The sequence below is a fragment of the Uloborus diversus genome, chromosome 10 (assembly GCF_026930045.1).
Source record: "Uloborus diversus isolate 005 chromosome 10, Udiv.v.3.1, whole genome shotgun sequence".
NCBI lineage: Eukaryota > Metazoa > Arthropoda > Arachnida > Araneae > Uloboridae > Uloborus > Uloborus diversus.
Genome location: NC_072740.1, coordinates 62,075,508 through 62,089,411, shown reverse-complemented (window position 1 = coordinate 62,089,411; position 13,904 = coordinate 62,075,508). Strand labels below are relative to the sequence as shown.

General features: G+C 34.0%; 1 protein-coding gene across 1 annotated transcript in view; it reads left to right on the top strand.

Annotated features, from left to right (window-relative positions):
- LOC129231847 (ras-like protein 2) overlaps positions 1–13,904 on the top strand; it is a 49,623-nt gene that overhangs the window by 17,804 nt on the left and 17,915 nt on the right. Inside the window, exon 3 of the mRNA XM_054866229.1 lies at positions 12,994–13,096. Coding sequence (XP_054722204.1) covers positions 12,994–13,096 — 103 coding nt within the window. The remainder of the gene's footprint in view (positions 1–12,993; positions 13,097–13,904) is intronic.

Genomic DNA, 13,904 nt, shown 5'->3' with positions numbered 1-13,904 from the left:
GGGTGAAGGAAGTTTACGTCACGGCCGCTTGAAGGGTTAATCTGTTACTGCAGGCAAAAATAAAATCTTTGAATTGTAAGTCTTTTGTGCCACTCCCAGTTTAAAATTATTTACATACTATACTTTGTGATTTATTTAAAAAAATTTCAAAAGTCTCCCTTGATAGCATATCAGTACAATTTCTTGTTTTGTTTCTGAGAATGGGCGGTTGTTCAACAAGGGCGGCAGTGGACAGTCATGGGACCAATGTTTTTTAGACTGTAGAAGTTAACTCCAGGAGGAAGAAAACAATGAAGTTTTTCCACTTTTCACTGCAAGAAAGAGTTAACACTGAGTATTAAAAGAGATTCTTGAAAACCTCCTAGTGGAACATAACCTTTTTTTTTTACTTAAATAAAATGGTCACAAGAGTAAGAAAGGGAGGGGGGGGGGTGAAAAATGGTAGACGAAACAATTTATTACTTATCACACGGGTGGCTTTATATGTTGCAGGGTTTACTTAGATTTCCCATTCATTACAAGAGTTCTCTATTTCGAAAGAAGTAAAAGGGATTTCTGTTTTTCGCTTTTGAGAGTAGAAAATCTATCCGACAACTTTTGATCACATATTAGTTTGTTCCTTATGGAAGGTGAGCGAATTTCATTTTTTAACATTTGGTTTGGTCCCTCAACTTGGTCAAGCATAGTCTAAAATTGTTTTTTAGCGTATTCAGTTTCAAATAATTCCGGTTGGGAAACTCTCCCAGCTCCAATCTGTAGTCTAACTGCTTGAAAGATGACTTCAAAATGTTTTTAGGCGGGAGAGATCTCTAATCTTTCATCTCTTTTCCTGATGTCACCAAAGATAGCTTAGAAATACGGTTTTGGACCTCAATGTTTAAACATTTCTGGGTAGAACCCCGAATGCTGTCTTTTCCTCTAACGTAGCAAACACAGCCAAAAAGTGCATGTTTAGGACTTTAATTCTGAAAATTTTCCTGGAGAAAACTCCTCTCTCCTCTAAGGTCTCAACATATAGCCTAAAATTACGTTTTTAAATCTTTGATTCTTCAATATAAATTTTTGAAAACACCATTTGAACCTTGACTATGCTTTATCTCCTAACGTGATCAAAAATAGCTTAAAATATGTTTTTAGGACTTCAGTTTTGGAATTTTTTTCGAGAAAGATGCCTTAATCACCCCCCTCCCCCTTATCTAAGGTCTCCAAAGATTAAAACTGCGTTTTGGAAACTTCAATTTTGAAAATTTCCCGAGGAAGGAAAGCCGAACTCCTCAGAACTTTTCCTAACGTCCCCAATGATAGCCTAAAATTTCGCTCCTAAAAATGTGCGTGGGTTTGAGAGCTTGCTAATTCTTCCTTTTCAAAGATAGCCTAAAATGAACTTCCGTTCGAAGAAAGTTTTTTTTGGGGGGGGAAGCCTCTCTCTGCCCCCTTTTGCTCCTAACATTATCAATATCAAACAAATCCTAAAGTCGGGCGTCAATTACGGAAAGTTTCCATTAGAGAGCCGCCTGGCTTCACAACATTTTTGATGCCGTTATATCTTAGGGAACCCTTTAACGTCACGAAAGATAGCCTAGAATTGCGTTTTTGAGACTTTGGTGCTGAACAAATTTCAAAGAAAGAAACCGAACCTTCCCCAATCCAGTAGATCACCAAAGATGCCGTTAAAATTCATTTCAACTAAAAAAAATATTTCAGTAAGGAGCCTCAGCGCCTCTCCCTCTCCTAACGCTTACAACTGTCATAGAATACACATGCAATTGCGTTGCCAAAGAAAGCGTTAAAGTGCATATTTCAGAGCTGAAAGTTTTCGAATTGAGTATCCGACCATTCCCGATTTTCTTAACCTCTCCACAAAGTAGCCTAAGCTGCGTTTTAAAACATTGAATTTGAAACATTTCCTTGCGGTGCCCACCGATCCCCTAACGACAACAAAAAAACACCAAAGAGACTTCAGTTTTGAAAAAGAATTGAAAGCAAACCCAAATCGCCCTTTCCTTTCACTTTCCCAAAAACTGCCTCAATATTGGAATTTTTTAACGTAAATTTAGCAATTTTCTCCTAGTGTGGCACCTTTCCCCCCTTTTTTTTCTTTTAGAAGTATGTAGAAAAGAATTACGCCTTTTTTTAAAATTAAATTTCTAGTTTTAATTTCAACACTCTTGACAGTTTATAAAGTGTTAGCTATTCACAACAAAAGGGCGGCAAAATTGAGAAACCGCCCCGGGCGGCAAACATTGTAGCTACGCCACTGTCTGTACTGATGATGATATATCTGTGATTTCATTTTGGGATTTGTATGACTATAAGTGCTATTTGTTGATCATAAATCAAAATAAAGTACATCAATAGCATTAAAATAATTGAGATCGATCCAAAGGGCCCCTGGTCCAATAAGCCCCATCTCCCTCTAATCAAATTGTTTATACTTTGTATTTAATTTTCTTAAAAATAACTATTACCTCATCCCCGATCCCTAGTCACCCTCCTCTCCTTGCAACTGAAATTGCAAAAGAAACTTATACCAATCCTATATGAGGCAGTGAGAAGCAAAGGGATGTAAGTGCCAAAATTAAAAATTTGGAGATAACAAGTACAAATTGTAGGGGAACCTCTCCTCTGTCTTGGGGCAAGAAATAGTACTAGTAGCCTCGATAGGTGCTGCTACACAGCATGCTTAATTTTTTTTTTTTAATGAAAGCCTATCTAGGACTGAAACTTTAAACCCGTTTTTACTCAAAACTTGAAAATGTCCACTAGCTCCCCTTTGTTTGTCCTTGCCTCATATAATTATTTTCTGTCAATCAACATTTTTTTTTGCAGTTTTTCTGGAAAAAAACAAGAAAAAAATCATACAAAAAAAGCTGTTATTCATACCTTAAAAATTCATAACGTCATTTAGGGGGCCAGTTGCCCCCTTGGCTTTGGGAAGTCCATGTATTTACGTGTAAGTCTGTAAGGGGACATGGTTTTTTTGGTATATTTTGCATTGAGTATACACCCTTTGCCCCTGGAGAAATTTGAAATGACTGCCTACTTAAAGAGCTATAAAAGGGTGTTGGAAAGTTGTATCTCACTGCCTAGAAAAAATTGCAGTAGATTGCTTGGCATATTTTCCTCATTGAATTTGAATTGCTATTTCACAAGGCTAAATTAAAGGCTAATCATTGTACTTGTTCTGAACCATGTCATAATTTTGTCTTCTGTACAATATAATTGGTGTGATCATGAAATTGTTTTATGCTTTATTTCATGGTTATATTTTGAAGTGCCCTTTGATATGCTACCATTTTCCATTGTGTTACAAAATTTTGTGTCTGGTTGTTAAGGTCATTAAATCAACAACATTCATTTCCAAGTGTGGATGTACTAGTCATTGGAGGACAAAGCTGACATCATTATTATGCCTTATATGCTATATGCATAAGGTATTTGATTATCACGTTAAAACGGAGATAACATTGAAGCGTATTTCATATTCCTGCAGAAACCTGTGTGTATCTTCAACCTGTTCCAACAATGTTTTTGGTTCAAATCTTTTCAACATGTTTCAAACTCGGGTCTAGTTGCTTAAATTATTTCAGTTTAGTCTAGAACAGCTGGCCCCATTGGTCCATACCTCATGGTGTGACATATTCACATTAAAGGGTAAACTCAAAGTGGGGCTGATGCCCTGTGTGTGGTACCTTCCCCGGTGCAATGTTCCACATCCGCAGACCATCGTCAACCTCAGTTCCGAGCCATAAAGGGGCTGCTTTGCAGTCCCCTCATGTGGTAGAGCTTAAGCTGGAGCTCTTAAATAAATATATAGATAATTTCGAAAACAAAATTTAATGTTACTAAACATAACTTTATTTTAAACATTCTTATTGGAACCATGAAATCAAAGAACTAAAATAGAAATAAATTTGAAGTAAGTCAATTCCACTGGTAACTGACTGACATTTTCAAAGCAAAATCACAAGCATTTTGTCACATTTCATGCAAAATATATTATTTTTCTAAAATATTCCTTTGTTTTTTTTTTTGCTTTTTAAAAGCCAAGTTTGATGTTGTAGTTAAATTTTAAAAATATTTTTTGGTTGGTTTTACAAAAATAGTTAAAAATATGGTAACTGACTGACTTCTAGAGTACTTTAATTTCAGTCAGTTACTATGTTATGATCTATTTTTTAAAACTGAACCAAAAAAAAATTAAAAATTCAATCAGAGCATTAAGTTTAACTTAAACAGAACAATAAACCAGAGGAAAAGATTATGAAAATAATGTATATTTTGCATGGAAAATGATAAAATGCTTAATTTTTTGCTTCAAAAGTGTTGGTCAGTTATGCATGGAAATGACCCTGTGAGCTAGGTGAGATTGGAATGCGATACCAATCTCTTTCACAACACATGGCTGCCAGATGTGGCACAAGAATGAAAGGAATCGCAAACAAGGCAAGTTTACCGTTTTTGCCACTTGTGGCGCTGTCCTCCCAGGGGCACTTTGTATGTATTTCCAATATGAAAACCTCATCTTTGCTCGTTTTACAGTAAAAATCATGATATTTTTTCTGGCAATTTTTCAGTGCATGCATTATTAATCGAAACACATCTTACGACACACATCTATTTCATATGTTTTACTCTTTTTTCTTTTATAATTTCCCGTCCCATAATAGATTTATCTACCAATTGAAATTGAGTTTGATTTTTTATTGTGTTTATATTCTCTAGTATATTAGCAAGAATTGGTGAATATTATTCATTCTCCCCATGCGTCTTAGACTCGACTTTTTCGCATGCATTTTTTCACTATTTTGTATCTGAAGTGTTTTTCGCGACTTGTGCTATAAGAGCATTGGTGTGCTCATTTTCTCCACTTAAAAATCATCTTTGCACTTCAGAATATGTTTGAATTACGTATTTAAATTATCTTTTATTCTGAAAAGTTTAAATTTATTATATTAATCACTAATTTGTATTTTGAGAAGAGTGAAATCTCTGTTAAATGTAAAATATTAAAAGATAAACAGTTTAAACTGAGAAGAAATAATAACTTTTTTTTTTGGCTGAGCTGCAAATGCTAAAGCCTTAATTTCCATCCTTCCTTCTCCTTTTATTCTTTCGTTTTTCTCGAGCCATTTTTGTGGCACCCAGTTTTTCATTAATTATTGCTTTCATTTTTATATTGCATGATTATTTGAACATATTTCATACTTAAAAAATAAAAATAATTATAACTAAAGCAGCAAATAAAATAAATTAGCTGCATATTTAAGAAAATGAAAACAGGACATAATTAAATCAGAACATCAAACCAGGCCGGTCAGGGGGGTCAGTTGCTTTTGTGGCTTTCGGAAATTAATGTATTTAGATGTAAATGGGCATTGTTTTTTGAAACAATTGACATTGAATATACACCCTTTCCCCCCTGGAAAATTCGAAATGCCAGACCTGCATCAAACCCCTTCCTTTTTTCTCATTTTTCTTTAAAAAAAAAACAACTTCTGCTTGCAGATTGTTAACACATGTGAATTTAATTTTCAAACTGTTCAAATGTTTCTCCTTTTTTCTTTCCTTTTATTGGAAAAAAAATAAATAAAAACTCTGGTATCGTTAAAAACTTCTAAGTTTTTTGAACAGGAGGAGTGGGGTTAGTCGTTTCTTTTTTTAAAAAATTGTAATTAATAATTAATGCATAAATAAATATATAAATAAAACTTTCCTTGGAACCAAACTGTCAGAGAAAAATGTTTAAAAGTTAAAATTGTTAATTATTGTATTAAATTATGCATAAGTAATAAACATTGGCAAAAAACTCAGAAGATTTCGAAAGTTAAAAACAAAAATCATGTAAAAAAAGCCATATTTTATATTAATGTTAGTAAAGATTTGCTTTCTATTTCTTTTTTCCTTTCAGTAAGGAATTTTTTTGTTTTTTAACATAGATGAGCAAAAATCTCTGAGGACCAGTCCAATTTTTCCACCTTACCACGGGTTGAGAAATGTTGGACTAGATTGTAAAGGTCAAGATTCAGAAAAATTTCTAAGTGGCCAGTGGCCACTAGACCCAAAAAACTTGGTGGCCACCACTGTTGCAGAGTGTTGAAGTACAAAGTGGGAGAGGAGTTTTTTTACTACTTTCTTGAAAAAACTAATGAATAGAACTTTACAGAATTAAATTTTAAAAGCTATAAACATGCATTTTTTTTTCAAAATAAATAAATAAATGTAAATTAATGAAAAGTCGGCAGGAAACTGCATTTTAGATGAAATTTACAAAAAATACAATTTTGTTGATAAAATTTCACTTTTCCAGAAAATAACTAATTAAAAAAAAACATAATTTCTGGCCCTTTTTATGTTATTTTCAGTAGTTTGCACTGAGATAGGCATCCAATTCTGTTTTTGGAAACTTAGGCAATTAAATAGTCTTGTCTGCTTTCATCTTGCGAATGACCAAGCGTGGCGACTACTGGAAAAATTAAGATTTAGGTTTTTGAATTTATAGCATAAAAATAATTATAAAATGTAAAATCCTCATTAAACATGAATTTAATCGATCTGTTATAGCTTTTAGCACATTAGCATTCAATGCAATAAAGATAAGGTGAAATTTTAAATACAAAATTTTTCAATTCTCAATAAAACTGTTTTAAATGATAAAAAATAGATAAATAAAATGCTTTACAGCCAATTTTACATTATTTTCATTAGTTTGCATTTGAATAAACATCAAATTCTGCTTTGTTTTTGCAAACTTAAGCTCTTAAGTACTTTACGTTCTTCTATCTTGTGAGTGACAAACATGGCATCTATGTTTTACACGTAACTAAAAAGTATTGCTGTTCTGGTCAAAAAACGATCTTCCTTGATGTGTTTATCCTCAGGCATATGCTTCCAAAGCAATTTATTTTCTTCCACCCTCTTGAGTTTGTGCATAATTCCTGTTCACACCAAGATTTTTTTTCTTAGGAACAACAGGGGGGAAAATGACGACTGAGGACGCTTTTTTAGGTCTCCACTTTTTCAAACTAGGTCGCCACGTGGCGAGTGGCGACTGTGAGTCTTGACCTTTACTAGATTGTTATTATGCTTTTATTATTATTATATGGATCTCAGCATTTTTAACATTGTCGTATATTTTGCTCGTGTTTACTTTGTGATAACAGCCTTTGATGCAGAGATCTCAGCTATTCAAATTGCTCTCTTGCAGCTACAATGCCATTTCAAAAATTTCTCGAAAGCTATCCTACTTTCAGATTCTAGGGCTTCCTTAATGGCCATTTCTTCACCTGAAGCCCCTGCATCGGTTCGGATGTTCTAAAGATTTGTCAGGCCCTTAATGACTTAGCTGAAAACCATAAAGAGGTTGCATTTCAGTGGGTACTATCACATTGTGGACTGCAATGAAATGAGGTGGCAGATTCCCTGGCAAAGAAAGCAACCAAAATTGTTCAAATAATGGATAAACCAATTCCCTTCTATATCGCCTAACAGTTAATTAAAAATTCTCTCAGAGTCTTACTGGAAAAACAAAAGTCACAAAGACAAGAAATGGATTGAGGAAATCAAATGTTTCATTTTGGCTACGAGACAGATCTGTTGCCATATTTTGCCTTGTTACTCTCCTGTGATCGTCTCCCCCAAACATCTCCACCGAATAAAAATCTTATCAATTCCTATTTGCTAGCTGTGCAGCATGCATGAAGAAATGGACATGAAACATTTGAGTTACTGCCCTGCGCTTGACTCGGGATACTTGTGGGCAGGGCCGATCCTAGGGTGTCGGCCGCCCGTGTGCAAAGACCTAATGTGCCGCCCCTCAAAAGTAATTTGCATATTTTGACTAATCTTTAACATCTATATAAATCTTACTTTCAATTTCTATGCCAAGTGCGAATTTAAAAAGGGGGAGGGGGGAACAGAAGAATGATCTTATAAAAAGGAAGAATTTTTTTATAGTAAGAAACTCCTTAGGTACAATTTATATCTTTGAAGAAAGTAATAGATACCAAAATTTACTAGTCGTAAAAACGCATTTTATAGTAAGATAAATAAATACCTTTGTGCTGTTGTAAAGAAACGAAAAGTAACAACGTATTAAAAGCACAAATTCGCAGATTACCATCTACGAATTTGTGCTTTTTATACGCTGTTACTTTTCGCATTTTATAGTGTTTCTTCGGTGACATCAGAGAAGGGACGGAGGAAGGGGAAGCGTAGGGGGAGGTGTCAGGGGTTCAGGGGAGGAGGATTGCACCAAGAAAATTATCGAAATTGGCGTATGAAAAATATTTTTAGTTAATCCTTAGTTGCGTTTGGTTGCAAAGACAAAAGAGTCAAGTATATTCAAGGCGCAAGAAGAAATTTTCGAAATTGACATCAAATATCGCAATTTTAGGAACTTTTTCGAGACTTTAGGTGAAAGTAATGTTGCAGTTCTTTCCTAAAATTCTTTCAAAATTGAAATCAATTTGAAGTTTTTTTTTAAGACTTAGGAAGTATCGGCGTTCTTCCCGAAAAATCTCCGAAACTGATTCAATCGTCTCCCATCGGATGGTTTCGAAATATAAGTTTAAAATGCAAATTTAGGTCGTCTTTGGTGACGGTAGGGGATCTAGCGGCTATCCTCCGGTAATTTCTTGGCACTATTTTTTCAAAAACCCGTTTTTGGCTAGATTTGAAAACAATAGGGGAAACACGAAAATATTCGGAACCAAAATATTTTTCGGAACTGAAATCCATTATAGGCTGTTTTTGGAAAGGAAGGATTTTGGAGCTCTTAAGCGGCTATTTCTAAAATCGCAATTTTATATTATCTTTGGTGACGTTAACAAAACTGGGAAGCTTCTACGGATCTATCGGATATTTTTCAACATTAATATCTGAAAAATATAACTATAGACTTTTGTCCACCTCAAATAGACGATTGATGGATATGCCCTAGCGCCGTGAAAAGTTACATAAGCCTGGCAGTTCTCCTACGGAATTCTTTAGAAATATAAGTCCCAAAATCGTGTTTTAAGCATTGTTTGATAGCGATGGGGCTAAGAGCGGGCGGCGGGGATTCAGTGTGCCCTCACGAACTGTGTTTTTGAAACTGAAGTCAATTTCAGGCTAGTTTAGGCAGGAAGCTGTGGCTCCACGGAATCGTCTAAAAACGAAATTTTCAAGTATAGTGATTGCGTTGGAGAAAAGGGGGATCCGGGGTCTTTCCCCAAAAGTTCTTGAAACTATTCTTGATGTTTGAAAAACGCAATTTTTGTTTGTTTTTCAATACGTTAAGTGAGAGGGGGTGGAGTAAGGGGCTTCTCTAAAGACGCTAATTGAGACTGTCTTTGTTAGTAATGTTTGCGAATGGATTTCGGGGTCCTCCTCTGCAAAAATTTCGAAAAATACCAAAGCAATTTTATATGACGTTAGATGATAGGAAGGGCTGTCGTCTGAAAACACATTTTGGATTTTGGAGCCAACATTTTTAGGCTATGTTTGATTAAGTTAAGGTGGAAGACGTGAGTCAGAGACTTAATTGGGTCCTTAAGATCGATTGGTCAACCAGCGAAATTTTCCGAAAGTAAAGTCTTAGAAACGCAACTTTAAGCTTTCTTTAGTTTCGTCAAGGAGGTCACGGCATCCTTTTGGATCTTCGTTTTGGAGCTACATTTAAATTTACTTCCCTGGGCAAGGGCCCTGTCCACCTACCTCCCAGTAAGCAAATTATCTTGCCTTAGTATTGCATAAAGGTTGACATGCAAGAAAAATCATCTTGCATTAATGCTACCTCAATATTGTTATGTTACTCCATTTATGCTGTCAGCAGGCTGCCACAATATTGACTGACAAGGTGTATGCAGCATAATATCAGGAAAATATCAAGGTAGGCTGCTTTTGTAATATTGCATACGTATTGATATGACAGGATAATATCAAGATGTTGTCATGACAGCATGAAATCAAGGTCTAGGCCAGATGATCTTGCTTTTGTAATCTTGCATACGTATTGATATGACAGGATAATATCAAGATCTTGTCATGACAGCATGAAATCAAGGTCAAGGCAAGATGATCTTGCTTTTGTAATATTGCATACGTATTGATATGACAGGAAAATGTCAGGATACATTGACATGACAGTATGAAATCAGCACGTTTGCAAAGTGTTTTGTCCATTTATTTATTTTTATTATTTTCACTTTAAACTCGAGAATTAAATTTCATTCTTTAATTATTTCTGTTATTCTTCAAGATAGTTTTCTAGCTTAAGAATATTTTCAAAGCTGATATCTGATCGGAAATTCATATAAAGGTATTAATATTATTCGCAATTTAATTAAAAAAAGGAATGTTTCTTCGTTTTGCGTAATACTTGACTTATTTTTTAAATTCATGCTTCTAATTGTATTATAAAGATATAAAATGCCTAGTTAGGAATAATTGCGGAAGTTTTTATAGCACATTTAAGAGTAAATATAGCAAAATAATAAATAAATAAATACAATGAAGTACATTTTCAAATGGATCTCAGCATTGAAAATATCCCATGGACAAAACATATGAATTTATCTTAAAGAATAATATAAATAACCATTGAATAAAATTAATCTTACGCGAGATTGAAGTGATAATACGAAATTCTGGGCTTCATGTCCTTTGTTTCAAAGTCTAGGGACGAAAAAAGTTATTTTCGGCCATTTCTAACATTGATCGCACATCGTCTGCGATATGGCTTGTTTAGTACTATATTAATAAACAAATGCAGTTATCCGTCATTCATAAGTTTTTCCTAAAACAATACTATTCCACACTAATAACTAAGCAACCAACTTAACGCAGTCTAAAGAATGCAAGGCCACGTGCAGCTCCTCTGAACCGACTGAATCGCAGGTCGAAGCAGGAAGATGTGCCAGCAATGCGAGGGATGCTGGGTAGAAAGAGGTGCGCGCATGCGCAAGTATCAACGAAGGTCCACCTGTTCTATTGTGTACTAATTACCTTGACGGCGACAGCATGAAATCAATATCATCTTGACGGCGTCAACATGTATGCAATGTTGTTATTTTAAGGTAATATCAATATTGATATTTAAGGATGAACGCAATGTTGCATACGTGTTGTTATTGTAATATTGCTTTTTAATCTTTATGCAAGCTTTATGCAGTATGAAACAAGTCAATATTGACGCCTCTCAAGGGAGTCACAATTTTCCACTTTCTCTCCACGCATCCACGATTGTTAAACACAGAGTTTGTTACATAGTTTGTTGTTTGAAATGCTTGCGAGAGTATCTAATCAGTATAGCTTTTTTTTAATAAATAAAATATGTCTTCATTGTTTAGGTCTATAAAAGCTTGGGGGGGGAACATTAGTGGCCGCCCTCGGTGATCCTTTTAGACGGCACCATTTCATGCTTCAGAAGGGGGCCTTTCCCGTCCCCTGTATCTATGCCTCATTACCGGTTCTGTCACAAACTTTGAAACCAAATGAAGCATATGTGTTAAGGGTAGATATTAATGGACAATAAACCAACACAATGTTCCCTAACATTCTATTTTTCTTAAACTATGCTATGCTGTAGGGAAATCGACACATACTTTGACAATTGAACATTTAAGAATCAGCATATTTATTCTACTTATTATAAGTTATCTTGTGAGAAATTCTTGAGGAATTTTGCTTGATTATAAGAACTATATGATGCGGCCTGCGGCCACCCCTTGCTTTGGCCGCCCTTGTGCGGCGCACACTCTGCACACCTGCTAGGATCGGCCCTGCTTGTGGGAGAAATATTGGAGAGTTAGGCACAGGATGAATGATTTATAGACTTACTGTAGTTTCGGTGTTGTATTCATTTTTACTTTTGTTCTTTGTTCTTGTTTCTATGTTTGCTTTTTGTAACTACAGTTGTCTTTCAATCTGGCATTATATAAAAAAAAAAATTTGATAATAAATAGTTTTCTGTTTTCTAAGAAAAATCCCCTAAAAACTAGTGAAAAACTTTCTAATATGGATTAATTTTTGGAAATGTCCTTTTTCATGCATTTATACATACCAATATCCAAGAAAGCAAAAATATGTGATTGCATCTGGGTCATTCTTCAAAAAGTAATTTTTCAGTCACACTCCTTTTACAGTAAAAACTTTAAGGAACAACAATGTTTTTTAAATTCACAAAAATATATTGATTGACACCTGCAAAAAAATTTTTTAATAATGATTTTTATTTTAATATATTTTTGGTTTACAATATGAATTATCATCTCTGTGGCATGTCACACACTTGCTGTGAATGTCGATGTTGCTTAATAACTTGTTTAATTAAAAGTATATATTTATTTATTTATTTCTTGCACAAGTGTCTCAAATACTAATTGTTTAATTACATTTAATTTTTTAATACTATATTTTAGTTCGTTTTAGTAGGATAAGGAGTTCGTCACACAATAAATTTTCATCTCCGTTACCCAAACACAAAATGCCATTTCTCATTAGCAGATGACAGTAATGACATCACACGTTATTTCCCATGATACAAGGGCCCCCTTGTTTATTTTCAAAAGCCCTTCTGTAAAAAGCCCCCTTGTTTATTTTCAGCCATAAAGAAGTTATGGGGTTTTTGTTGAAAAACAGAAGATAGATTTTGTTTTAAAAACCAAGTGTGGTTATTGGGAATTCACACCTCTATGAACTTGAATGCTGCATATACAGATTCACTGGAACATGTAGATAAAAAATGGCACTGAAAAATTCAAGAACACATATGTGACCTCAAAATTGAGCAAATCATACTTAGTTTTACTTTTTAACCAAATTTTTGAAATATGTTCACGCCTCCCGTGAAATTAATTTATGTCCCCTAAGTTGAGAACTTCTTGGTCCAGAATGAATTATACTGGATTTAAATTTGAATTTTTTAGTAATAAGTTTCTTGTTTGTGTATTCTTCTCACCCCATGAATTTCTTTATTCATGAGATGTCATTAATTGACTTTTTCTTTTCCAGTTTTAGATACTGCTGGTCAAGAAGAATTTAGTGCAATGAGGGAACAATATATGCGATCTGGTGAAGGTTTCTTGTTGGTATTTTCTGTGACTGACAGCAACAGGTACTATTAATTCTGAATTTTAGGTGTTGTCTCATACGATGTTAAATACACAAAATGTATTAATTCACTCGATATGAAAATCTTTGACTGCAAAATAGTCTTTTTGTTCTGTTTTTCAGTATCGTTTTGAAAATATTTTCTTCTGAATTTATTTTATGTTAATTATTTTATTCAAAAACAATTCTCGTTCATAGGCCTAATATACTTGTCTATTAGAAATATTAAAGATGAACAGAAAAAAAAAAAATCAGCTACATAATTTCATAGTTTTATATTCTCTTACTACTAATTTTTTAAAAAAAGAAATACAAATATTTCTTTTTTTACTTTTGTTCTTTTTCCTTTAATTAGAAGTTCCTAGTTTGTTGTGTTTTTAGACTGTATGGTCATGGGGAAAAAAATGAAACTCTTAATTGCTCAGCTGTTATCAGACATGACATTCTTCTATGGATCCTCAGTTTTCCGTTTTTGTTGTTCTCCTTTTTACTGTTTTAGAAATTTTTCCCTGCATTTTTTTTTTTTTTTTTGGTAGTGTAAAATTGCTAACCTTATCTCAAAGCTAGTCTGATATTAAAACAGATGGTTCAGCAAATTTGAGATACAAACCATGAAAACAAAGCTTATATGCTCCCAAAATGGGTTTGAAATTGAAATTGTTTGCTCTTTGTCTATTTTTCCTTGTACTTATGTCTTGTGATTTCAATTTCGTCTCTTCCCTTGCATTATCGACCATCTGATTCTGTTTTTTGAGCTTTTCTGTCTTTTATTCCTAGAACATCTGCATTTTGAAATGCAATCTTTTGCTTAC